At 41.0% G+C, this 24,854-nt stretch overlaps 15 protein-coding genes across 15 annotated transcripts; 5 read left to right on the top strand and 10 right to left on the bottom strand.

Annotated features, from left to right (window-relative positions):
- Positions 1-121: 121 nt before the first annotated feature.
- PAS_chr2-1_0872 (uncharacterized protein) lies at positions 122-1,243 on the top strand (the record flags this gene model as incomplete). Its single annotated transcript, XM_002491506.1, has 1 exon — positions 122-1,243. One exon carries the CDS (start codon positions 122-124, stop codon positions 1,241-1,243), a length of 1,122 nt encoding a protein of 373 aa, XP_002491551.1.
- A 260-nt stretch (positions 1,244-1,503) lies between these two features.
- PAS_chr2-1_0629 (Protein involved in transcription-coupled repair nucleotide excision repair of UV-induced DNA lesion) lies at positions 1,504-4,770 on the top strand (the record flags this gene model as incomplete). The annotated part of the gene is made up of 1 exon (XM_002491507.1): positions 1,504-4,770. One exon carries the CDS (start codon positions 1,504-1,506, stop codon positions 4,768-4,770), a length of 3,267 nt encoding a protein of 1,088 aa, XP_002491552.1.
- Positions 4,771-4,784: 14 nt separating this feature from the next.
- PAS_chr2-1_0630 (Microtubule effector required for tubulin heterodimer formation) lies at positions 4,785-6,344 on the bottom strand (the record flags this gene model as incomplete). The annotated part of the gene is made up of 1 exon (XM_002491508.1): positions 4,785-6,344. One exon carries the CDS (start codon positions 6,342-6,344, stop codon positions 4,785-4,787), a length of 1,560 nt encoding a protein of 519 aa, XP_002491553.1.
- Positions 6,345-6,485: 141 nt separating this feature from the next.
- On the bottom strand, positions 6,486-8,426 carry PAS_chr2-1_0631 (Fimbrin, actin-bundling protein; the record flags this gene model as incomplete). The annotated part of the gene is made up of 2 exons (XM_002491509.1): positions 6,486-8,354; positions 8,406-8,426. The coding sequence occupies 2 exons, from the start codon at positions 8,424-8,426 to the stop codon at positions 6,486-6,488; spliced, it is 1,890 nt and encodes a 629-aa protein (XP_002491554.1).
- Positions 8,427-8,919: 493 nt separating this feature from the next.
- PAS_chr2-1_0632 (Hypothetical protein) lies at positions 8,920-9,411 on the bottom strand (the record flags this gene model as incomplete). The annotated part of the gene is made up of 1 exon (XM_002491510.1): positions 8,920-9,411. One exon carries the CDS (start codon positions 9,409-9,411, stop codon positions 8,920-8,922), a length of 492 nt encoding a protein of 163 aa, XP_002491555.1.
- A 127-nt stretch (positions 9,412-9,538) lies between these two features.
- PAS_chr2-1_0633 (uncharacterized protein) lies at positions 9,539-10,132 on the bottom strand (the record flags this gene model as incomplete). Its single annotated transcript, XM_002491511.1, has 1 exon — positions 9,539-10,132. The coding sequence occupies one exon, from the start codon at positions 10,130-10,132 to the stop codon at positions 9,539-9,541; it is 594 nt and encodes a 197-aa protein (XP_002491556.1).
- Positions 10,133-10,350: 218 nt separating this feature from the next.
- PAS_chr2-1_0634 (40S ribosomal protein S27) lies at positions 10,351-10,929 on the bottom strand (the record flags this gene model as incomplete). The annotated part of the gene is made up of 2 exons (XM_002491512.1): positions 10,351-10,596; positions 10,927-10,929. 2 exons carry the CDS (start codon positions 10,927-10,929, stop codon positions 10,351-10,353), a joined length of 249 nt encoding a protein of 82 aa, XP_002491557.1.
- A 654-nt stretch (positions 10,930-11,583) lies between these two features.
- Positions 11,584-12,546, bottom strand: PAS_chr2-1_0635 (Catalytic subunit of type 1 serine/threonine protein phosphatase; the record flags this gene model as incomplete). The annotated part of the gene is made up of 1 exon (XM_002491513.1): positions 11,584-12,546. The coding sequence occupies one exon, from the start codon at positions 12,544-12,546 to the stop codon at positions 11,584-11,586; it is 963 nt and encodes a 320-aa protein (XP_002491558.1).
- A 904-nt stretch (positions 12,547-13,450) lies between these two features.
- Positions 13,451-14,104, top strand: PAS_chr2-1_0873 (uncharacterized protein; the record flags this gene model as incomplete). The annotated part of the gene is made up of 1 exon (XM_002491514.1): positions 13,451-14,104. One exon carries the CDS (start codon positions 13,451-13,453, stop codon positions 14,102-14,104), a length of 654 nt encoding a protein of 217 aa, XP_002491559.1.
- PAS_chr2-1_0636 (Signal recognition particle (SRP) receptor beta subunit) lies at positions 14,105-14,836 on the bottom strand (the record flags this gene model as incomplete). Its single annotated transcript, XM_002491515.1, has 1 exon — positions 14,105-14,836. One exon carries the CDS (start codon positions 14,834-14,836, stop codon positions 14,105-14,107), a length of 732 nt encoding a protein of 243 aa, XP_002491560.1.
- A 229-nt stretch (positions 14,837-15,065) lies between these two features.
- PAS_chr2-1_0637 (Bifunctional chorismate synthase and flavin reductase) lies at positions 15,066-16,190 on the top strand (the record flags this gene model as incomplete). Its single annotated transcript, XM_002491516.1, has 1 exon — positions 15,066-16,190. The coding sequence occupies one exon, from the start codon at positions 15,066-15,068 to the stop codon at positions 16,188-16,190; it is 1,125 nt and encodes a 374-aa protein (XP_002491561.1).
- A 17-nt stretch (positions 16,191-16,207) lies between these two features.
- On the bottom strand, positions 16,208-17,905 carry PAS_chr2-1_0638 (Hypothetical protein; the record flags this gene model as incomplete). Its single annotated transcript, XM_002491517.1, has 1 exon — positions 16,208-17,905. The coding sequence occupies one exon, from the start codon at positions 17,903-17,905 to the stop codon at positions 16,208-16,210; it is 1,698 nt and encodes a 565-aa protein (XP_002491562.1).
- Positions 17,906-18,615: 710 nt separating this feature from the next.
- On the top strand, positions 18,616-21,453 carry PAS_chr2-1_0639 (Upstream serine/threonine kinase for the SNF1 complex; the record flags this gene model as incomplete). Its single annotated transcript, XM_002491518.1, has 1 exon — positions 18,616-21,453. The coding sequence occupies one exon, from the start codon at positions 18,616-18,618 to the stop codon at positions 21,451-21,453; it is 2,838 nt and encodes a 945-aa protein (XP_002491563.1).
- A 99-nt stretch (positions 21,454-21,552) lies between these two features.
- PAS_chr2-1_0640 (uncharacterized protein) lies at positions 21,553-22,137 on the bottom strand (the record flags this gene model as incomplete). The annotated part of the gene is made up of 1 exon (XM_002491519.1): positions 21,553-22,137. One exon carries the CDS (start codon positions 22,135-22,137, stop codon positions 21,553-21,555), a length of 585 nt encoding a protein of 194 aa, XP_002491564.1.
- Positions 22,138-22,395: 258 nt separating this feature from the next.
- PAS_chr2-1_0641 (Protein serine/threonine kinase required for vesicle formation in autophagy) lies at positions 22,396-24,786 on the bottom strand (the record flags this gene model as incomplete). Its single annotated transcript, XM_002491520.1, has 1 exon — positions 22,396-24,786. The coding sequence occupies one exon, from the start codon at positions 24,784-24,786 to the stop codon at positions 22,396-22,398; it is 2,391 nt and encodes a 796-aa protein (XP_002491565.1).
- Between the last annotated feature and the right edge of the window lie 68 nt (positions 24,787-24,854).

A 24,854-nucleotide genomic window follows, 5' to 3' on the forward strand; every position in this document is an offset into this window, starting at 1 on the left:
TAATCATTGATTTTAACTTGAGACATGAGACATCCCCCCAAAACTTAATATGAGCGAGAATTAAAGATCTTGTTTCAGATTCCAAATATGAAACAGCGTATCTGACTACTTATAAACTTACATGGATAAGTCATTAAAGAACTATTGGGAATTCGTTTTGCAAGAGCAGCAGACAATGACACAGAGAAAAATTGTCTATAACATTTCTAGCGACTATAGAATCCAGAGGGTTTTGGGTGAGGGTGCGTATGGCATAGTGTGTCTTGCGAAGCATTTGCCAACTGGCACTGATGTTGCAATTAAGAAGATCCAACCATTCGAACGAACTTTGTTTTGCTTAAGGACTCTAAGGGAGATCAAAATTCTGAAACATTTCAAACATGAGAACATTGTTGCCCTTCTGGATGTCCAGAAACCAATGAGTTTAGAAACCTTCAATGAAGTTTATCTAATTCAAGAATACATGGAAACAGATCTTCATAAAGTCATATTATCTCAAAATCTAACTAATGACCACTATCAGTATTTTATTTATCAGATACTAAGGGCACTAAAGAGTCTACACGGGTGTAATATAGTGCATCGAGACTTGAAACCTTCCAATATCTTGCTAAATTCCAACTGTGATCTCAAAGTCTGTGATTTTGGATTATCAAGGGTGCATCTTAATGATGATGGGCGAGCCTCACACGTACCAAAGATTTCAATGTTGACAGAATATGTTGCAACCAGATGGTACAGAGCACCTGAGATCATGTTGACATCATCTCAGTACTCTACGGCCATTGATATGTGGGCGGTAGGTTGCATTTTGGCTGAATTATACCTCCGAAAACCGCTATTTCCTGGTAAGGACTATCGACACCAGTTGCTACTAATTTTCGAAATCATCGGCACCCCAACAGGAATTGATTATCAATCCATTAAATCCGTCAAAGCGAAAGAGTACATCAAATCGCTACCTTGCTACAGCAAGATTCCATTTGGCAAAATATTTCGTCACAATGACCCTCAAGGTTTGGACCTTTTGGGAAAGCTACTGACTTTTAATCCGCAGAATCGAATATCTGTGGAGGAAGCTCTAAGTCATCCCTACCTGTCATCCTACCACGACCCACTTGATGAGCCATTCTCTAATCCAATCCCTCCAGACTTTTTCTCATTTGATACTGAAAAGGCTCAAATGGATGGAAACGAGCTGAAGAAACTACTGTATCAGGAAATCATGACATTTGATCAGTAAGCACTTAGTCCTTGAGTAGAGGAGGACAAGTTATGCTCTGGTCCCTGGTAGTTGTTTTCAGTTTTCGATGTGTTCCTTTTAATTTGTATAAGCTTAATACCCTAATCATCAGCATTTGACCGCAGCTTCCTTGTCGAATCTTCACCCTAAGAACGTTTTGATCGAAACGTTATCTCTCAAAACTTTTATTCTCAGCACCCCGGCTAAATCAGCATCAAAATGATAAATTCGCTTATAGGCTTTCTCTTTTATCAGTGCTAATGAATGAAGAACCAGATGATTTGACATCGTTGGGGGTGGAGCTGGTAGGTCAGGACACATTAGAGCACCAAATTGCTAGTATGGCCGATACTGCAATGTTAGAACGAGATAAAGAATTAGAATTGAAAAGGTTGGAGAAGACTAAATCTCAAATTCAAAAGTGGCAATCCAAGCAAAGGTCCTTGGAATCCAAAATAAATAGTAGGAACACAAAGATTAGTGAAAGAGAAAGGTTTAGAAAAGAACTGAAAGACATAGAGGAGAATGAATTAAAAGTTTTGAGGGATGATTTGAAGGAAATTAACACCAGACTTCAGGAAACAATGAAAGCATCTTCTCTGAAGGCAAAAGAGACATTAGACGAAGTTGAGCAACTACCAAATGAGACAAAAAAAGACTTTCTGATAAGAACTGGGAAAATCACTGCTTTTGGATCTGTCAATGCTTTTACGCAAGACAATCCCGAAGCTCCTGTAGAGAAGAGCCATCAATCTCTAATCGCTCCAGGGATTGATGATGATGATGATTATGTTTACCCGGGAGAAATTGAAGAAATTGAAGAAATCGAAACGGAAAATGAGTCTGATGATCAGGCCGCAATAATCTCTTCAAAGAAAAGGAAAAGAGCAAGATCCATTGAGCACGATGATGTGTATGTGAACAGCGACTCAACTGAAGATGAGTATGATACCCAAACAACACGACAATCAAAAGATGAAATTCATAATATCGACGATGGAGATGATGCGTTCTACAACGCACGGCTTAATGCATGGGTTACCAAAAGATCCCAGAAGCGTGAAGTTGATGCAAACCCCGACGAAGAAGAATGGTTTAAACCACACCCCACGAAACAGGATGCTATCCTTGATGATGACTACAGACTTCCTGGTGATGTTTACCCTGCCTTGTTTGATTACCAAAAGACCTGCGTTCAATGGCTCTGGGAACTTTATTTGCAGAAAGTTGGTGGCATTCTGGGTGATGAAATGGGTTTAGGAAAAACGGTCCAGATTATTTCTTTCATAGCTGGCCTGCATTATACTAAAAAACTGAACAAGCCGGTCATCGTTGTATGCCCTGCTACAGTGTTGAGGCAATGGTGTAACGAGTTCCATCGTTGGTGGCCTCCTCTTCGTGTCGTAATTCTTCATGCCATAGGCACAGGGTTATCGGGAAGCAGAACTTCTTTACAGAACGAAGCGTCCATTGAAAAGCTTTTAGAAGAAGAAGAATATGGTAGTACTAAAAGCCTTGCATCTCTAAAAGCGGAGTCCAGGGTTAAAGAGTTGATCGATTCGGTTTTTACTCGAGGACACGTTATCATAACCACTTACGTGGGATTGAGAATATATTCCAAGCATTTATTAAAACGGGATTGGGGTTATGCTATACTGGATGAAGGCCATAAAATTAGAAACCCAAACAGTGATATCTCCTTAACATGCAAGCAACTAAGAACACCCAACAGAGTCATTTTATCTGGAACACCGATTCAAAACAACTTAACAGAGTTGTGGAGTCTGTTCGATTTTATATTTCCTGGACGACTGGGAACTTTGCCAGTATTCCAAAATCAGTTTGCGATCCCCATTAATGTGGGAGGATATGCAAACGCTACAAATTTGCAGGTTCAAGTTGGTTATAAATGTGCAGTTACACTTAAAGATCTCATATCACCTTATCTCTTAAGAAGAGTGAAAGCCGATGTAGCCAAGGATTTACCCAAGAAAAGTGAAATGGTGTTGTTTTGTAAGTTAACAGCTCCTCAACATGCGCTATATGAAAAGTTTTTGAGATCTGATGAATTGTCCAGGATTCTCCAGGGCAAGAGACAAGTACTTTATGGAATTGACATTCTTCGAAAGATTTGTAACCATCCTGATCTAGTTGATGTTCATGCAAAAAGAAGATCGAAAAAGGATCCAACTTATGGATCTGCTTCTAAGTCAGGTAAGATGCAGGTGGTTAAAAAATTACTTGAACTATGGAAAAGCCAAGGACATAAAACTCTTCTTTTCACTCAAACTCGACAAATGCTGGACATTTTAGAATCATTTTTGGAAAGGTTGAATGCAAAGGGTGCTGAAGAGGAAGATTTTGTACCTTTCAAGTTCCTAAGGATGGATGGTACCACTTCTATAGGCGTTCGACAATCTTTGGTGGATGTATTCAATAATGATCCGTCCTATAATGTCTTTCTTTTAACAACCAGGGTTGGAGGTTTAGGTGTGAATCTTACTGGTGCTAATAGGGTTATCATTTATGATCCAGATTGGAACCCCTCCACTGATGTACAGGCAAGAGAAAGGGCTTGGAGATTAGGTCAAAAGAAAGATGTAACAATCTACAGACTAATGATAGCTGGATCAATTGAGGAAAAAATCTACCATAGACAAATATTCAAGCAGTTTCTCACGAATAAAATCTTAAAGGACCCCAAACAGAGACGATTCTTCAAAATGAATGAACTACAAGATCTATTTACCTTGGGAGATCCTGATGAGAAAGGTACTGAAACTGGAGACATGTTTAATGGGATGGAGTATAATTTCAAGGGTACCAAACCCAGACACTCTCAGAAGTTGAGTAATCGTGAACGAAGTGAAGAGCCCCAAGATGACTTGGTAAAATTAGCGCAAATAAATGGTGTATCTGGACTCCAAGAATTTGATGGATCGAAAGACGAGCAAATGGATAGTACTTCAAGACAAGAAGAAGAGTTGATGTCCGGACTTTTCGCCTCATCGGGTGTACATTCGGCCCTTCAACATGATTCTATCATGGACTCAACAGAACCCGAACAAAACGAGGCAGAGTTAGAAGCTAGAAGAATAGCTGCCGAAGCCGCAAATTCTCTCAGAGAGTCAAGGAAATTAGCCCGCAAATCGAAAATTGGAGTACCTACATGGACTGGAAAGTTTGGAAGCGCCGGGAAAATTCTAAACAAGCAGCGGTTCCGAGACAACGCATCCGGTGTGTCGTCCAGTTCTATTCTTCAAAGTATAAGAGCCAAGAGAGATTTAGACACGAAGAAAAAGGAGAGGCCGGATTTCAATAATGAAGACAACGACCGAAAATTACTGATCAGAAGAATAAATGACTTTATGTTGGTGCAAAATGGATACAAGGCTGACTCGCAGACCATTCTTAACAGTTTCAAAGAAATCAACAACATCATTCTTATGAGATCTATGTTGAAGCAGATATGCAAGTGGGATAGCAAAGAAAAAGTTTGGATTTTGAAAGATGAGTACGTGGAGTGATTGATGCACATGCTTCATTTCAGGTTTACCCTTTCCACGTAAATATTCTGTAGGTTAGATAGTCCATAAGTATTAAGAGTGCTTAGATCATCATCCATTTGTTGTCGAACTGAAGTTTCTTTAATGATGAAATAAATGTTAATTTGTAGGATGTTTGAATCAATTTGCTCGCAAATTGAACCTTTTAATTTGAGGACTGTGTAATTGGGAAACGCTATTACCGGAAAAGATCTGTCTTTGTCAATGACATTTAAATTCAGCAATATCGATGCTATGGTTGTTAAAGGCTTGGCAGTTACCGTTTCGTTAGAATCAGCTTCAACGTTGTAAGTGTCACAGAGTTCTCTCCATCTTTCCAAAACCTTAGGATAGACAATTTTATGAGATTTGACCTGCTGAATGAAATACAGTTCCAGGCTCTCTTTCTGAGTAGCAGTAATTATTGAGCCATCCAGCGTTGACAGATTCGCATTCAGGCGGCCTAATAGCTGATACAATTGGTCTTCAGAAGAGTTTTCGAATAAAGGATTGAATGTTATACTGACAGTTCTTAAATCTAGTTGAGAGATTTCATCCACCAATGGCCATTCCGTTATCTGATTCTGGTTAAAATTGATGGACGACACCTTGGTTACATAAGGTATAATCTTGGTAATATTATTTCCAAAAAGATTGATCGTTTCGATGTTTTTTGTCTTGAACATAGTAAAGTCAACAAAAGTGACATGGTTGTGTGAAAAATCTAAATTCGAAAGTGTCTGTGGCATTTGCTTGATTATCAACTCAAACTGCAAATTTGAATAGTTGTTACCAGAGAGTGCAAGAGTAGTCAATTCAGGGAAGTACGAAAGAAAGGATAAATCTTCCATGTACGTGCTTGTCAGCTGCAGAGTTTTTAATGTCAATGGTTTCAATTCCTTGCACGCTGATATATCTTGATTAGTAAACCTATTCTCGTTCAAGTTAAGAACTTGTAGTTTAGGCAGTTGAACGATCAAATTGAATACTTCACTCAGATCTTTCAATAAATTGGAACTCAGGTCTAAGTCAACTAGATTTGGTAATAGTTCAGTTATGTGGAAATCATCTTTCAGGTCGGACTTATAAACACCTAAAGTGGCCAGGGAAACAATTTCAAGGTTGAAGAAGTCACCTTGAATCTTTGAAAGGTTATCAAAGCCATAACTTTCCACCATTTTCGTACCAAATTGGATTTTATCAACACCTTTATCGGCATCACTTGCCTTCAAATCTATTTTCCTATGGTGCTGAGTAGCCGATAGGGACTCTTCATTTCCATACTTGTAAACTATTGCTTCAATGAAGTGTCTCCTCCGATCAAATTTGTTCATATTCTTTATGAATGAAGCTGATTTAAGCCCCGATTGGGTTTTGAAGTAGCAAACTCCATTTAGGGTCCCGTTGTTCTTGCCTCGTTCTGCTCTATCCCAATCTATACCAATGGCCTCAATTCCTGGCCATTTCTCAATTTCTCCCACATATCTTATAGTTCCTCTGTCACCTTGGACTGAAACACGATCACCTATTCGGTATTGATCGTTTGTGGCGTTCATTCACCACAATAGGGGAGTCAACTTGATAAAAAAAATAAAACACGAATGCTCTGCTCGATAACGAATTACAAGATAAATATTCACAGCAATAATATTTTACATTACGTACGTACACATTAGTAGAGAAATACAAACATGAAACTACAGTTCCAAGGCCATCAGAGAACCAATAAAGGTCAAGATCAGACGAGGTCGAACTTCGTTGATGTCTTCAGGAACTAACCAGATTAGGGCTCCCAACTTTCTTGCGATGGAGATGGCCAACTTGGCGTTGGCGTATCTGTCTTCCTCTGTGCTGCCCGCTGTAACCAGATCGTAATCAACATAGCCAGGTTTAAGACCATGAAGGACGTCCAATAGAAAAATACCAGAAGAAAGTGATGGTTCCTTGAAGGATCTGATTTGGGAGGATTTTCCACCTTTGGCAACTTGAGCATTAGCCCATTGAAGAATTTCCCTATCAGAAATCTCCTTACCATTCACTGAAAGAGAACTCAAAGTATTGTTGATGTTTCTTCTCATTAATTGCCAGACTAAGCCCAAGGTCAAAGTTTTGGTACCATCGACTATGTCAGCACCTTCGATACCAACCAGAGAGAAGTTGTTGGCCTTACCAATCTCGACTGCGTAATTTGTGTTTTCCAGTGCCTTGAAACGAGAAAGTTCAACCCCGTTCTTTCTCTTGTTTACATGGTTAAGCGATACGGAGCCAGGCATTACCTTGTCAAAAGCCTGCAAAAGAATAGTACCATCCTTTAGATCCTCGAACAAGTTAACGATTGGAGGATCGACATCCAAAGAATTTAACCACAGAGTAAATACTCTTGCTTCCCTTTCGCCTTCAGCGTCAAATTCTTCAATCTCAGCCTTTTCTTCCTCCTCAATAGGGTCCAAACCTGGATAGGTATTGAACAAATGAGCAACAAACGCCAAGTTCAGTTTAGGATTACCTGCGACTAGAGATGTCGGAGTCAGATACTTTCTTACTCCAATCCGGTCAGCAGAGTCCAATATTTGCGAAGCTCTTGTCAATAAATCGGAAGTTTTTAGGGGAGATAAATCACAATGCTGTGGTTGAAGTTGGTTCAGCAAATACGTGTAAGCTTCACCATCGCTTACGTCTTTGGAAAAATTGGAGATTCTTCTTGAAGTTCCAGCTGCCTTTAAATGGTAGTTCACCCATCTTAGTAAAATTTGTTCTGGGGGCAACCTCAAAAATTGCTCTAACGTTTCATCATCTTCTAGAAGACGATATAACTCTGGGTGCAGTTTAATGTCAATCTTGCTCAACAGCCCCCTTCTGATGATTTGCCAAATAATTCCCAAAATCAAATGTTCTCTACCATCAATGATATCTTCAGAGTGCACATTAACGACAACACACCCGATAGCCTTGGCAGAATTGATGACAATGTTAGCATTTTCAGACATTGTGAAATTGTTGAGCTTCTTATTGCCCTTTGGGAAGTTCAGAACACGAGTGTCGATAGTATCAGGGACCGAATCGTTGATAAGTTTGGACAAAACAAGACCATCACTACATTCATCAAAAATTTGATTACTGTCGGTAGGGAACGGTAATCTATCACCGATATCAGGGTCTCCGGCCAAGACGGAGTTGATGTGTCTGGTAAATTCGACTCTCTCTTCGTCATTGATTGTATGAGTACTTCCAGAAGACGCACCCTTGAACACATGTTTAGTGCTGGCTTTAGCTCCCCTATGGAATATGTCAGAGGTATCAGTTCTTGTAGGTTGCTTAGGGTTAACTTTGGACTCTTTCAACTTGGAGACCAACTCAACAAAATCTTCAAGTTCCACATGACCAGAAGCGTCCACGGAGACGGTCTTCAAGGTCTCACGGATTTCGTCATACGAGCCATGTCCAGCGTTAGAGACACTTTCAATCACCTCTTGCTTATCAGCCCAACCTTTATCATCTAGGTCGATCTTTCGGAAGTCATCAATGACTTGGAAGAGATCTTCCTGGGTCAACACAGGATACTTTTTCTAGCAGGTTAGTGGCAATGTTTGCGAATTGAGAATTAATCAAGGACTTACTTGTAGTTTCAATACGCTCATAGCTTTGGATGGCAAAGAATGGTTTGTGAAGGTGTAATTTGTATTAGAATGTATTCGGGGTTAAGAGGGTCATTCGCGACCTAAGCAAAAATCAGCCACTTTATAGAGGCGTGCTATTCACTGTGCATAGATGGATGATTCGTACGGACAGGGCGCAGCTCAGTAATATGACTAGAGGCAAGACGTAGAATCGGCAACACCACGCTATATTTCGGATTCTAGGTCCTGTTTAACGCTACTTCTAAGCAGTGACATGACCTGTTCTTTGTTTTGATAGAATTGGGCCTCATCCAAGGGCCAAATATCAGTTGTTGTGTGGTGACTTTTTCTGGCTTGTGATAACTCCCACTTAAGGTCTTGTGCTATCTCTTTGAACTCCTCTAGCTCATTTATGTTCATGTCTTGGAGAAAACTGTTATGGTTGGGGAAAATACTCAGCAAATTACCCAACTTATTCACCTTCTGAGATAAAGGCTTCCGCTTGCCGGAAAAATTAGTCAAGTACCTGTTTTGTCAGGGCTTTGGTCAGCCCTGGTATTATCTCTAGCACTCTGTTTGACTCCGAATCCGAGTCGTCATTATCGTCATCATTATCATCATCATCATTGGTGGCAGAACTATGAAGTCCATAGTTTAGTGTATGTATTCTATCTGTAGATTCACTCTCCGTGTCGAAAAAGTAATTGGTAGTAGTCTCACTCTGTTCCAAGGCCTTGATCTTGCTCCAACGCAGAGGATGCTTTGTGTTGAATATTCGGTAATCGTAATCTATGTAATCTAGCTCATTGGCTGATTGGTTTAACAACACTCTATCTGTGGTGTTTCCCTCTGATGCTGTTTCTGGTGTTGTTTTTGACTTGTAGGCAAAAGAGGAAAGTATTCTGTGATTTGTCGGGGTCTTGTTGGCAGGCTCCTCAGTGTCTGAAATTCGGTTACTAATGCTTCGGAATAACTGCTTCCTAATCTGAGGGGACTTATCTGACATGGTGAGCTGAAAAGTCAAGGCTACAAAGGCGAGATGAGATAGAGGCAATACACAGTCCTTAAAAGCGCATGGGCGCGCGATGCCATTAATCGATGGCATGTTAGCTATATAGTGGGTAATAGATGCTTTATACAACAGTTTTGACCTCAAAAAATCTCTTGAGGTAGTAGATCTGGAACAATGAGTTTGAAGCAATGATTATTAGTTGGAAAACAGACCACCATTTGACTCTGGAGTTGGTGGATTCAGCGGTGTTTCTATGCGTACGTTCTCTGACAACTTGGTATCCTTGCTCATTCTTCACATCGTGTACCAATTCTTGAAACTTACGCACAGACATGTCAACACTCTCAGATCGGGGATCATTAACGTCCACATAAACAACTCCATGAACGTTGAAAGTGACATCTTTGGTGGTAATGGGGCTATCTTTGTTGGAGAAGCAATACTTGTATTTACCATTCTCGTTGGCGACGACAGATTCAGTTCCATGAGAGATGCCCTTCGTATTCCTGATAACTGTTCCACTGGGACTGGTAATTAAAAAGTCAGCAGTCAGCTGGTCTGTCGATTGAGGGTTTCTGTCACCGACCTGGAAAGAAATGGACAACTCATCATTCTTCCTCAAATCTTCAAAAAAACATTCAATTCCATGCGGAGGAAGAAGCACAGTATGAGCCAAAGAGTAGCAGAATAGTGAAAGGATGACAAATATCTTCATCTTGTCGTGAGTTCTTTCTTTCAGTCAACAGGGAATCACTTGCCTTTGGGTTATTTTGAACGCGTAGATTCGGTAAGCTCTACCAGGGCACGCGCGCGATCAATCTTTGCAAGGGGAGATTTCTGTAACCCACACGACCCATTTCTCTTCAGCCTAGTAATTAGGATCGATCGGCTTACATCAGCAATCTTTTACGTCAGAACTATTATATTAAATAATTACTTCTTTCTAAAAGCACATCCCTCGGACAATCTGGCTTTACCACCAGTTGGGGTGCACAGCACGGTGGTGCATGAGTCGCAGGTTACAGCAGTTTGAGCATGAGAAAAAACTGTGGTGATCTCGAAGCATCCTGGGCACTTGACGTCCATGAAGTATGATCTAGGAGCTTGAACTAAAGTCTTTAATTTGTGTTGCTTGGCCTCACTGGCTGGGTTAGGGTGTAACAAATCTTGAACTAAGACCTAATAAACTGTTAGTATGAAGTTGGTTACAATGAGGGAGAAGTTCCTGGTCAGCCTGGGGAATCTAAGTGACTAAAAAACAAACCGACATGAGTCATGCCTGTCAGGGCATGTCATTTTACTACGATCGCTTGTTTTTGATTGTACATCCAGTCTTATTGATCTTGTTCCTTGAAACGATTGACTTTCTCTTCTGAGCAAACATTCTCATAAACGGTTCAATAATCCCATTGTTTTTTACCGAAAAAGCATCATATATCAACTCAATGGAACTTTCTGCTTCAAGCTGACCCTTGACTCTGGGAACCTCTTCTTAAAGTTGCTACTTACCATTTTTGCTCTCCTCTTTAGTGATGAAGTAAAAGTTTTAAATTTCGCTGACTGTTGAAAATTGTCACAAGGTGGGATTACGTCAGCACATTCGTTTTTGGTAAAAAGTTCGTGCCCAAGTCGATTTTCAGAGCTACTACTAGGAAAAAAAATGAAGATACAGACTGACAATTACCGTACATAACCGTATATTTAGGAACATATAGAAGTGACGAACATTTCCTAAATAGGAAGCTGGTGTGTTTTGAAATAAACAAATGCGAGATCTTAGATACAATTTAAGAATGCTCACGTATGGCGGAATTAGCTCGGAAGAATGCCGAAGCCGAAAAATTTCCCTAAACAGATAACATTGGTGATAGGTGGCCAGAAACTTGGGTGAGCAAAACTGAACACGCACGACACACCACTAATTTTTGGCGTGTCAGCGATAAGCCGATCCCCTCCGCTCCCTCTACTTCGTGCGTACCAATCATTTTCTTTGTAAACCCTCTCAAAAGACACTATCAATTTATCAGTACCAACATTTGGTACCCCGCGGGGGGTTAAGAAACAAAATTAGAAGAAACTAACAATATAAAAAAATAAATGATTGCTATCCATCTCTGATCTCACCATTGTTGACCCGATCGTAGACCGACTTTTGTTTAACTATGCCTAATACTTTGAACCTTTCTTCTTTCTATTATCCACCCCATAAGCACTATATTGTGGTTTCTTCTCGGCAGGCTTGAGGATCTGGAAGGAGCACAGCAAACTTTCGTCAACACTCATCATGGCGCCTGCATTATCAAACTCACCGCAGTAGTTGGGGGCCGAAAACAGAGTCACCAATTGTCTCTTGGAAAAGAATTCGTACCCATCTTCGACCACTTGATGAGCCCTACAAATTAAGTCCATGTCATGTCTGTGTAGGAATCGGGACACGACATCTGGTCCAAATGTAAAAGAGACTCCTCTATCATTTTCACTCCATCCCGTGATATCCTTGTCTGGGTCTGACCATAACAGGTCACATAAAAGACCAACGTCCGGAATGTCGGTTGGCCTCATAATTCTTCTAATCTGGTCCATATTTCCTAAGTCTGGGCTTAAACCTCCATGCATTGCAAAGATCTTCTCGTCGATAATTGCCGCAATTGGCAAACAGTTAAAACAGTCTGTGAATGCCTTCCACAATTTAATACTATAACGTCTCTTACATTCATCGTAGAAGCCGTATATTCTATTGATCGAAGCACACTCATGATTTCCCCTCAAGATGAAAAAGTTTTCTGGGTACTTTATTTTGTACGCTAGTAACAGACAAATAGTCTCTAACGATTGTCTACCTCTGTCCACGTAGTCACCCAAAAACAGGTAGTTTGCCTCCGGAGGGAACCCTCCGTATTCAAACAGCCGTAGCAAGTCGTAATACTGTCCATGGATATCTCCACAGATCTTGATTGGGGCTTCCAATTCCAGCAGAATGGGTTGTTGGATGAATATTTCTCTTGCCTTGGTACACAGATATTTTACTTCGAACTCTTCCAGTTCTACTAGCTTGCCCGGTTTCGAACCCCTAACTTCTAAGAGCCTGTCAATAACAGAGTCGAGGTCGAATGATTGTTGATCTGCCATTTTACCAAACCTCTGTCCTTTTTGAATGTGTTGTTTTTTTTTTGCCTCTTTTGACTGAGTTTACTCCTGTCTTTCTCTTTTAAATGTATTTGGAAAAAACGATCTGCCAGTGATAACCCTAACAACTACTAGTAATATACACTCAAAATCCAGGACCAATTCAACGGCTTGTCCAAATCTGATCAAAAATGGTGTTAACGTAAATGTTGTTCCAATGATGTTTGCCTTTGTTACCAGCGAGATTTTTACACTTTTCTTTTTGTGAGGAGAGGTTTTACTCGATACACTACCTCGCGTCTTTGGCTGCAAGTTTTAGGTTACGGCAACTGTGCCCCAGAGCTAGAGGGAGGGAGTTGGACAGAGAAGGGGTTCAGAAGTGCAGGCCCCTGGCGGGCAGGTGGAATATTGATCTTTCTAGGTGGCCCCGAGGGGAGCAAAAGAGGTGCAAAATGGCAAAGCAATTGTTTTGCTGGAATCTATTTTTGCACGTATGGATTGCTTTAAGCTTTGTCTGTGGGGTTAGGTTACATATATAGATATCGTTCTTTATTATTCTTCTCAACTTTATGCAAAACGAGTGTCAGAGGATGGTGGGTTGCAGCAGTGCTCCTTAGCGAACACTGCTTTCGAAGTTCGAAGGCTGCCTACAGATGAAGGAACGCTTACTGGTTCTAAGGTGGAAACTAGCCAATAAAACTCTGCGGTGACAGCAATTGACCCACGTTCCATTCTAATTGGATGTCTCTTGGCATGTTTATCTTGAATTTTCCGGCCTATGTTATCTAGTAACTAGGGAGTCATTTACGTAACCACCTATACATGTCTCCTACTCGACTCGATTTCTCGAATTGTTTCGTTATCCCCAGATGCCTAAGCTAGTTAATCTCAGTTAAGCTCATCCTAAATGGCACAGGAGCTACCTTTTAATAATCTTTATAAATTGAGACGAGTGGCTGCAGATCAAGCCAAAGCATGCTTTATATGCTATAAACCTTCTGATGTCGTACTGGTTACAGTTGTCTCCAAAGAAAAGCCAGACTTCTTCTACTTGTGCAAATCCCATCTTGAAGATACCCATTTCTGTTCAAAGCTATATTTTGAGTCAGTGGGTACTGACTTACAGAGTAGAGAGGCTCAATTGAATCAACTGAAGATAAAAAAGGTAGAGTTGGAAAAGAGGTTGTTCAAGTTGGAAGACGAAGAAAGAAAGAAGCAGTCAGCTCTGAACAAATTGTATGACATGGTCACAGGCGACAAGAAAAAGAAGCAAAAGGACAAAAAAGATGACAATTCCACTACTGAGAAGGACAATGATAGTCAGACAAACAAAAACTCCATCTTAGAGATCCGTAAAAGTCTAAACGACACTATACAACAAATCGACAACAAATCCAAAGAGTATCTTCACTATCAGTTGGATTCAAGTTTCTTTAAGTCTAGGCTGAAAAAATACTATGAGGCCGTTAAGAGTCAACAAAGGCTGCAGTTCCTATCCAATGAGTCTAATTTTCCCTCTACCAAAGGCCTTTCCAAACTTACTCAACAGGAAAATGTTTAATTAATTCACAGCCCTTTCAGCGATCCAACATTCCCATTTGTCAGTATTCCCTTTGATTATGTTTCCACCTACAAAGTCAAAGTTTCCCTCCAGCTGATCAAAAGAGAATGTTCGGTCACTGCTGAAAAATGAATCATTATCGTTATCCTTCTCAGAAACAGCACTTAGGTTTTTCAAGTTAATTTGTCTAAGGTTATCCAGCTCTTTTTCCAGCATTTCTTTGATTTGAAAAATTGGTTTAGCCATGAACAGATCATTCTTATTGCAAGCAAGCAGGATATCGACTCCATTGGGCAAGGTCTCCGTCCTGTTCAATATTTGAAACAATTGCTGAGCAACTAATTCGCAATACTCTTGAGTAAATGCCACGCTATCGATCATGTAAATTAAACCCTTGCAACTTTTCAACAAGTCTGGGTTATTGAGGTCGGTGTAAAGATACAACTGTAAAAGCTTGTTGTGCCCAGGATAGTCTACCAATCTCATCTCGTTCAGATGTTCTTGGATTTTAAAGTTATAAGTGTCATTAGGTTCTATGCTGGTCACTGAGTGAACTGGTAATTTTCTATTTGTCAAATAGTGAAAGAGAAGCGTCTTCCCACTTCCTGATGGTCCTACTATTAAGAAGCTGTGCAGTTGGTGCTTACTTTGAATCTTATGAAAAATCAAGAAGCTTGCTAATATTACCAATATTGCTACTGCTAATGAGATTAGAAAGCTGTTCTCTACCATTAGCCATAAATCCCAGGGTAAAAGAGGAGAGATGTACTTTTTGATGGAATGTCGATATCTGAGGGCCCCTTCGCGCGGCCAAACTTGATCTGGAGTTCCTACAGCGTCGACCGGATATGGTGAGTTCTACACCTATTGACAGTTCCTTCGCGAGGGCATCCAAATTTTTCCAGCCTCCAAAGTTACTCATTCGATCGCTTTTTTTCAGAATTTCATATACATTATCAAAATGTCTTCGTTTGGCCAGGTTTTCAGAGTTACTACCTACGGAGAGTCCCATTGCAAGAGTGTAGGATGTATTGTGGATGGTGTCCCACCAAATATGTCTTTGACTGAAGAGGATATTCAACCTCAATTGACAAGAAGAAGACCTGGTCAGTCAAAGCTCACCACCCCAAGAGACGAGAAAGATAGAGTAGAAATACAATCCGGTACGGAAAATGGGAAGACTTTAGGTACTCCGATTGGAATGATTGTTCGCAATGAAGATCAAAGGCCAAAGGACTACAAAGAGACTGACGTCTATCCAAGACCCTCTCATGCTGATTACACCTATCTTCAAAAATATGGGATTAAAGCCTCCTCAGGTGGAGGAAGATCTTCGGCTAGAGAGACTATTGGTAGAGTGGCTGCCGGAGCAGTGGCTGAAAAATTTCTTAAGCAGCTCAACAATGTCGAGATCGTGGCTTTTGTCTCCGCTGTTGGAGATGTTTCTATCAACAGAAATCCTACCAATCCTGAATTTCAGAATTTACTGCAAACAATAACCAGGGAGACGGTTGATGCCAACCAGCCAATGAGGTGTCCAGTTGAGAGCGTGAGAGACCAGATGGCAGAGATTGTCACCAACTTCAAACACAAGCAGGACTCTATCGGTGGTGTTGTTACCTGTGTTATTCGAAACTGTCCAATTGGATTGGGAGAGCCAGCTTTTGACAAGTTGGAAGCTTTACTCGCCCACGCCATGCTTTCTATTCCAGCAACTAAGGGATTTGAGATTGGTAGTGGATTTGAAGGTACTAGAATTCCCGGTTCCCAGCACAATGATCCGTTCTACGTCGAAGACGGAAAGTTCAAAACTAGAACTAACAACTCTGGAGGGATACAAGGTGGTATTTCCAACGGGGAAAACATCTATTTCTCTGTTGCCTTCAAACCACCTGCTACCATTTCTCAGGAACAGCAAACTGCTTCTTATGAGGGTGTCGACGGTGTTCTAGCTGCAAAAGGTAGACATGATCCTAACGTCACCCCAAGAGCCGTGCCTATTGTAGAAGCTATGGCTGCCCTAGTCCTCGCGGACGCTGTATTGATTCAAAAGTCTAGAGAGTTTGCACTCAGTGTTGTTTCTTAATAGAATTAGATGTGTTTCTATAGTTTCATATTGTTCATAATAGTCATAATGTCTTTACTAAAACTGCTGATAATCTCTTCATTATCCGAATTAGTGGTAGTATCATCAGCGTCCTCCTCTTCTATTATTGAGGGTTCATCAGGATTCACTATTCGCAGCGTTGAAACAGGTCTCGCTGGGACAACATGCGTTGAATCATCAGAGTCTGAATGCTTCGTTATTGTAGACTCGGTCCCAGTTGAATTGGAATAAAGGGACTTTGGAACGTCATCCTCTTTGTTGAATTCCGTTTCTTGCGAGGAAAAGGAAATTTCGGATGTCCTTTTGTCCATAAACATATTCGTCAATGAGGGTAGCCTTAACATTTTCACGCTCCTTCGTTTGGATATTGTGTTACCTTTGCGGTTGGTAAGATCAATACTCAGCTCGTCGTCATTGTTGTTGAGCTGGATAGGAGTTGGAAGATTGTCACTTTTTGAACCTCCAAAAAATGCCATGTAGTTGGAGATTTCCTTCTCCCGTTGCTTCATCTCCTTTTTCTTGTTGTATTTCTTAACGAGCACGACAGATACCACTATAGATAGGATTATACCCAGCACTGGAACAATCGTACTAACCGCAATAACTAGAGGTTTACTTGTGTTCCTTGATGATGTTTTCTCATCAACTTTGGTGTAGTCAACTGAAGCGATATGCTCAAAAGATTCAGTGTTGTATAGATAAGCCCTAAATTTGTCTGTTTCCGTTTGATTGACTACCAAAAGAGTATCGTAAATGATTGCGGCCCCAGTCAAAGTCGACAGGGAAATCTCATTATCTGGGGAATTTTTCAAGCTGTTCACAGTACTAATAGATTCGTCTAGAGAATTCCACACCCAATCCGTAGAAGATATGTTTAACTGCGAAAATGATGGGGTTGCAACTCCATCCAAGAGAGTCCCTCCAAGCATGAGTAATGACTCAACCTTGTGGTCTGGAGTTTCTGACGAGGATGTATTCGTATGGAAAACTGGTAATAGCAAAGGGCTCATTCTTGAATTGATGGAGTCTTCCAGAGTTGGCTTTTTGAAGGACCAAGTTTCATACTGCCAAATTGCCATCTGTGAGAAAGATATCCAACCCCTTTGTGCTTTCCCCCCAACTAATACCACCGTGTTATCATTAATTGGAAAATTTGAGGATCCGTAGAATGCAGCAGGCTGTACTGAGGAGTTTAACTCTTGCGATACTCCACTGGAAATGTCAATTTTCAACATTCTTTCTACAACGGACCCTTCGGTAGCTTGATCCTGGCCCGCAGTTTTTAGACCTCCATATATGTAGATAGCAGTTGGTTCTTCAAATGTGGAAACAAGTCCGCTCAGGGAATAATAAGGAATGGTGTTATTTTTTAGTTCAACGTCGTCCCAGGTTTTTTGATTCCTCTGGTACTTCTGAATTTTTATGAAGCCGGTACTATTTTGAACAGAGTATAGATCTCCATCACCTAGCAACGTCACATCTCCTTCGGGAACTGTAATAAGATTCCCAAGCGATTTTTCCCCTATTATATCTCCGCTTTTGAATTTGGCATTAAAAGGTATTTGGATCAAAGAAGATGAGCTTTCTGGGAGAAGATATATCGTCTCATTATGAAAATCATATAGCGTGTTCCAAACTTGGGCATACGTCAAGTCTATTAGTAACCATATCAACCATAACGTCGAAAAGATCATCGCCTGTTATGGTCAACAATTAGATGGTGCAAAGTTTACCTTCATCTTCTCCGTGGTCTTTTGACACCTTCAATTAGTTTAATGGCTACTGGACTAAATACCTAAATAGGAAGTTGTAAACAAATACCCGAAATGACCAAACTGTGGACCAACGAGTGAGAACGTCAAATGAACGGATTTAACCCAAAATAGGTTAGCGCAGTGCCACTTGGGTCTTCGGGTTTCTTGCCGTAACTAGTGCCCAAACCATAAAGTGTATTGACGCAATTGTCCCGAGCCGACCCATCATTTCATTCAGCGATGTTGGCAGAGGGGTTTCGACTGAAACAATTGGCTTAGGTTGTTACTAGCTTCAAGTGTCTCCTCTCGTTGCGCGCCTCTACTGAGCACTGTGCTGCCTTGCCACAAAATTTGTTTCCTTCGATAAGCCGTCACTTCCAGAACTTTCTCCCCCCACCGTGCAAATCGATCGCCCTAGCGAAAGTTTTTTCTTTTTCTGTTTGCGTCAGACTATCAAAATTTCCTTGCTCACTCGGAATTCCCAGCTCACAATTTTCCATCCTTTCAAGGCAAGCACAACAATCACCTTAGAGAATATTATAACCCCTACAAGCAATTGGGAATTGCCAGACATTTACAACTTGTTTCTCCTTTTAGACTGAGCTACCAGTGAATATCTAAATAGCTGTGTCTTTTTGGTCAAAAGTCAGATGCACCCTTTCCTTGAGGATCGTTCAAGCGCCTCCAAGCAAAACTCCTCTAGGCAAAGCCCTTCCAAACGTAGCAACACGCCACGCAAATCATATTCTCGTGAGTTTCTCCACAAAGTGACGGATTCTTTCAACAGACTTGCCTCACCTTTGGCGTCTCAGAATACCTCCAGATCGAATAGCACAACTTCTCTCAATAAACACTTCCAGGTTCACGATAACCACCATCACGATGCATTGAATAATTTCTTAAGCGTCTCCATAAAGAAGCTGTTAGACACAACACACTCAGATTCCTCCACAGCCTCCAATGCTACGACAATGGGTACAACACCTTCCTTGAATAAAGACGAGAAAACTTATTTTGACAAAGAGCTGGACTCTTCTATCTCGTTGAACAAGGTCAAGGAGACTAACCATGTTTTTCTAGAGTATGATCCTGTTAGCAAGAGAAAGAAATTAAACACTTATGAATTGCTCAAGGACCTGGGCCGTGGTCAGCATGGTAAAGTCAAGTTAGCCAGAGATACAACTACTAATGCTTTGGTGGCTATAAAAATTGTCGATAGAAAATCAAAGCCTTCCTTAGGCAAAGTGCATACCAACACAGAAGAAAAGGTCAAACGTGAGATCGCTATCATGAAAAAGTGTGATCATCCGCATGTCGTTAAATTGATTGAAGTTCTAGATGATGCTACGTCAAAAAAAATATATATGGTGCTAGAGTATCTAGAGAAAGGAGAGATCAAATGGTCCAAAAAGGATGATGTTACAGGTGAATTGCGTCCATACCTAAAATTTCATGAAGCAAGGCAAGTCTTCAGGGATGTTGTCAGTGGATTGGAATATCTCCACTACCAAGGTGTCATACACAGAGATATTAAACCAGGAAATCTTCTAGTTTCTAATTCGAACATTGTCAAAATCTCTGACTTTGGAATTTCTTATGCTTCATCCCTTGAATCAAACACAGAGTATGAACTTGCTAAAACAGCCGGAACCCCTGCATTTATGGCTCCTGAACTTTGTTCTACAAATGGCTACAAGACAGACACCAAAGTAACTCACAAAATTGATATTTGGGCGTTGGGTGTTACTCTATACTGTTTGCTGTTTGGCACCCTTCCCTTTTACGGTGATTCAGAGTACTTACTATTTGAAGCTATTAATAAAGAGGAACTCAAGTTTCCGCCAGCTCACAAGTCTTATATGACAGATGAAGAGTTTGAAATGAGTCGAGACCTGCTTGAGAGATTGCTGCGAAAAGATCCCGAGAGACGAATAGATATACCAGAGATTAAAAAACACAGGTTTTTCACTTGGGGGCTTTCCAGAATTGATTCCAAGCTGTACAGCAGTAATTTCAACTGCAACAAGAAAATCGCTGTTAGCAATGAAGAAGTGGACGATGCAGTTATTGGCATTCGTAATAGAATCAAACACAAACTTCAGAAGGCTTTGAAGTTGGCGGGATTATCTTCTGTATCTGGTTCCAGCACTGCGTCAAATTCTTCATCTCAGATCAAAGTCACTAGAAAAAGTCAACCTAGGCCTTCTTCTCATATCAAATTCCTATCCATGGAAACATCACAAAACGAACCAGTGCTATCGGAGGTCCAAAAGGAACCCGAGACAATTGTCCCGATCACCTCTTGGCCTCCAGCTTCGCACTACAAGAGAGATTCTATATCAGCTTCAATTTTATCCAAGGAAAGATCTGGATCTATTGACTCTTCATCTACAGCTCCAGTAGAGACTAGAGCTCTAGCTAATGGTGATGTATATGTCGACTGCAATCCTAGAGCAGTTTCGCATTTGTCCGACATTGTCTCCAAGGATATGGAGCGAAGATTAAGTGTGATGAGCAACTCTAATGGGTCAACTCATGGGACAAACAATGCAACACACAGTGAACCAGTTGATATGGTGTTTTCTCGAAGTAATATCCCCACCGATCAAGGAGCCTCGGCGAGCGCAATGAACATACCAGAGTCATCAAGCGACGACTCATTGGACTGTTTTGATGGTTCTCCTTCCTCCTTTCATCCAACTGATAACAATGCCGAGGCTGGCTCATTACATACTGCGTCAAGTAAATCCATTTTGAGTGTTCCGGAGAATTTAAAAGCTTTTGCTTTGGAAAGTTCCCATGGCCGTGGCAAGATTAATAACAAGTTCTCCTTTGGTGAGGACGAATCCTCTTCGCAGTCATCAGATTCAGACTCTAGTGCTCACTCAGAATCTGAAGAAGATGATGATGATGGTGAGCTGACTTTAGTTCTTGGTCCTAAACGAGATATGCCTCCTTTTTTGAGGCGAAGAATAGCATCCCATGAATCAACTCTACCTACAGTTGGAAACATGCCCAAAGAGCAAGCCATCAAGAATGTGGATCAGGATATTGCCAATGCCTGTTCTCCTGTGCAGTCATCTAGTGATATTCCTCGATCTGAATTGGATCCATTTGTGGTGCTGAATACCGAGAACAATCATGCAGAAGTGCAACAACCTTCAAAAGAAAGAACTACACGAGCACACGTTGTATCACCATTGTCCAAGGACGCTCCATTGTCACCAAAAGCGAACACATCGGCACATCTAGCCCCGAAAATCAGTTACAACCCACGACTCTACAGAAATCATTACAATAAAGAGTTTTTTGTTACCCCGTATCAATCGGATGCTTTTCACTACAATGCAGACGAAAAGAGAAGCAACCAGAATCCCTGCGCTGCAACATCTTCCCACAATGATAATAACGACAGATTCAGATCCAGGAATAATTCCATAACGGTGGGTATTTTACAGCGGGGCAATTCGAAGGATGATAGTATATGAGCCAGTCAATCAATTAATACGTATCGGTGAATACATCCACTCTAATGGGCCTAATTATTAGTATGAATGTCTAATTTGACACACACACATCAAATAAATCTAGTAAATCAGAACAGTATCCTCTTCAAGGAAAGTCTTAGGAAGGGGTTCCTTGGTTGGCTCACCGAAGACCAATTGAGCTCTTAGAGTCCAACCTTCAGGGAAGGCATTACCAATCTCCTTGGAAGCATTGATAATGTATGGATGGTAATGCTGTAAAGAAGCTCCTAGACCTTCCTCGTGAAAGGCAGCCCAGGTTGATATTTGAGCGTAACCGTTAGAGTTGGCAGCCCATAATGGGACCTCGCTGTGGAATAAATCTGGAACATTCTTTTTCAATCCCTCTACTGTGGGCAAATGGTCGAAGAATAACACGGTTCCGTAAGCCTTGGAGAAGAGCTCTAGTTTAGAAGTATATGGAGAATCTTCCGCCTTTGCTAGTTCAGCGGCTTTGCTCCAAAGTTTCTGATGATTCTCTGGGGTCACAACAATTGCCCTGATGCTTTGTACGTTAAATGAGGTGGGGGAATTCTTAACTATAGTTCTGACAATTTCCTGAATTTTCTCTTGGGAAATTGGTGACTTGTTGGTCAAGTTGTAGTTAGTTCTACGGGCAACAACAGATTGGAGTAAAGCGGAGCTCATGACTTTGAATTGGAATTGAATGTGAATTGAGAGTGCAGTTGGCAGGGAATTACTGGACTATTTAAACAATTGCACACTTCAGTGCGGCGTAAGATCTCGCGTACACAGCTTACTAAATAATTAGTAACACAAATTAGGTAATTGACAAGTTGGATTATAAATTTGACTCATTATTATGTAACTAAAACCCCCTATTCCCTATTAACTATACTTCAGTACTACACGATACATTTGTAACTGCTTTCTGCTGCTTTGTAATTACTTCCGAGTTTCTTGGCTCGTACTTTCGATTTTCTTTCGTAGGACGCTCAATCTATTGCCGATACTGGAAATAAACTTCTCAATCATCTTTCGATCCTCATCATCAAGTTTGGATTCCTCAGTATCATCCGGTTCCAACAATGCTTCCAGCATCCAGATAGCCGTAGCATACGATAGTTCAGTGCCTACCAAATCATCGTTCTTCAACTCATTTACTACCGCGATTCGGCTGATTTCGATGGCACGATCAAATATCAACTTCTCAGCCACAACAGTTTTGTCAGTGTCCGACTCACTTTCCTCTAGTTGTTCTTTGGCATTCTGTAACTTGAGTTTGATAAACTCTGCTTTTTCAAGTGATTCGTTAAATTTACCCCTAATCCATTGAACTAAATCGTTCAATTTGGGTGATGCTGGTCTACTTAAAGAATTCAATCTCCACCACTCCATGGCAATGTTCATTGCCTTTGACAATAAGAATAATGTTTTAACATACAACGCAATTCCTTCCTCACCAATTGTTTTTATAAGTATGGGCGATAAAGGTTCATTGTTGTACCCTGACTGAGTACCCTCATCGTCTCCGTAATTATCAAAAACAGCTGTTTCATTAGAAGGAGGTAACGGTGCCAGTTGACTGAACTTGATTTCAGCTAGTAATTTGATGGCATAAGCTTTAGTCGTAAGGTTACTTAATCTTTGAATAATCTCCTCATCTGAAGTTGATGATGTAATAGTCAAAGAGTGCAATGGACGAGTGATTTCTCTTGTTGTAGTCGAATTGAGCATATTCTGGTTAAAAACAGTAGATGTCAGTCTTTCAGTGTTCTTGTCTTTGTCTTTTTCTTCCAACAACACTGGTGTAGCCTTTGGCGGCGAAGGCTGCTTGAATAACCTATTCGACGCAATGTTAATAGCCTTTGAAAGAGCGTTCGTGGGGCTAATTGAAATAGGCACTTTCCGATCTCCGAAGCTTGGTCTTCTTTGATTGGAACCAGTAGACGAAGACCTAGAGGAGGATGAATATCTTCTAGTATATGGAGTACCAACATTATTGGTTAATTGCATAGCTAAGGCACCAGATCCAGCATGCTCCAATTCATCAGCTAAAGCATTGACCTCAACAGCACGTTTCTCCACGACCACGTAATCTTTCTCCGAGACCAATTCCCGGCGAGGTTGCGATTGTACTTCCGTCTGTTTCTGAGTAGTTTTGTTGAGTAGCATCGACGAGTCTGGTTCCATGTGTTGTATATTATCGTTCTTACTAGGCAGTTGATCTTGGTCTTCCTCTTCGTCCTCTTCCTCAAGGAGGGCTTCTTCCACTCCATTCTTTGCAATATTAGTGATGTTGTTGTTTATGTTTTTATCTGTGATTGAGTTCCGTGGTAGATACTCGCTAATGAACAAATTCTCGTCGATGTGTTGGTTCTGAGGTAAGAGAGGTTCGTCGCTACAAGGTTGAAGTTTGGTCGTGATCACTGGATCGTTAAAAAACTCCTGGAACGACATTCTCTCAGTAGCTTGTTGTTTCAACAAACCACAAATCAATTGTATAATCTCTGGAGGTACTTGAGCAACTTTGGGGAAGCTGATCTTGTCCTTCTGTCTTTCGATATTGCGCAATAGTTCCACATGGTTATGGGCAGGAAATGGAGGTGTCCCAACACTCATTTCGTAAACGACAGCACCGACAGACCATAGGTCTGCTTTGGCATTGTACTTCTCATATCGTAGGATTTCTGGAGCCATGTATAAAGGAGATCCACAGAGGGTCTCTGCCATCGATGTGGCAGGAAGGAAACGGGCAAAACCAAAATCTGCGATCTTCAGCACTGGTAACTCCCACAACCCAGTGTATTTACGATCCTCAAAGACCTCTCGAGAAACCGGAGGTGAAAGTAGCAGGTTCTGGGGTTTGATATCTCTGTGTACCAGGTTCTGGGACCGCAAAAACTTGAGAGCCGAGGCCAACTGCTGTACGAAGTTGATTGTTATGACTTCGTTCAGGCCTTTGCTATTCTCCGGAGATGGATACTTCTTGAACACCCCGGTTATCAATGGATGGTTGGAGATCAATTCTTCTCTCTTAGTTATAAAATAGGATAAATCTCCCAAGGAGCAATACTCCATTAATAGATGGAAATAATGTTTTGATTGCTCACAATCCAATAGAGCAACAACATGTGGATGCTTTAAGTTCTTTAAAATAGAGATCTCTACCTCCAAGTTCTCAATAAGTTTCTTATTTCGTAACCTGGATTTAATGACTGATTTGATGGCCACTGAGACTTGGGTCTTACTATTGTAGCCCTTGTACACGTTAGCAAAGGAACCACGACCTATCTCAGCACCTACCACATAGTCGCCAATCTTTCTGTCAGGCATTTGTGGCAACTGTATGGATGACAACGAAGAACCAGACACGTAAGGTTGTATACGGTGTGTGGCAACTC

This window comes from Komagataella phaffii, chromosome 2, assembly GCF_000027005.1.
Source record: "Komagataella phaffii GS115 chromosome 2, complete sequence".
In the NCBI taxonomy this organism is placed as follows: Eukaryota; Fungi; Ascomycota; class Pichiomycetes; order Pichiales; family Pichiaceae; genus Komagataella; species Komagataella phaffii.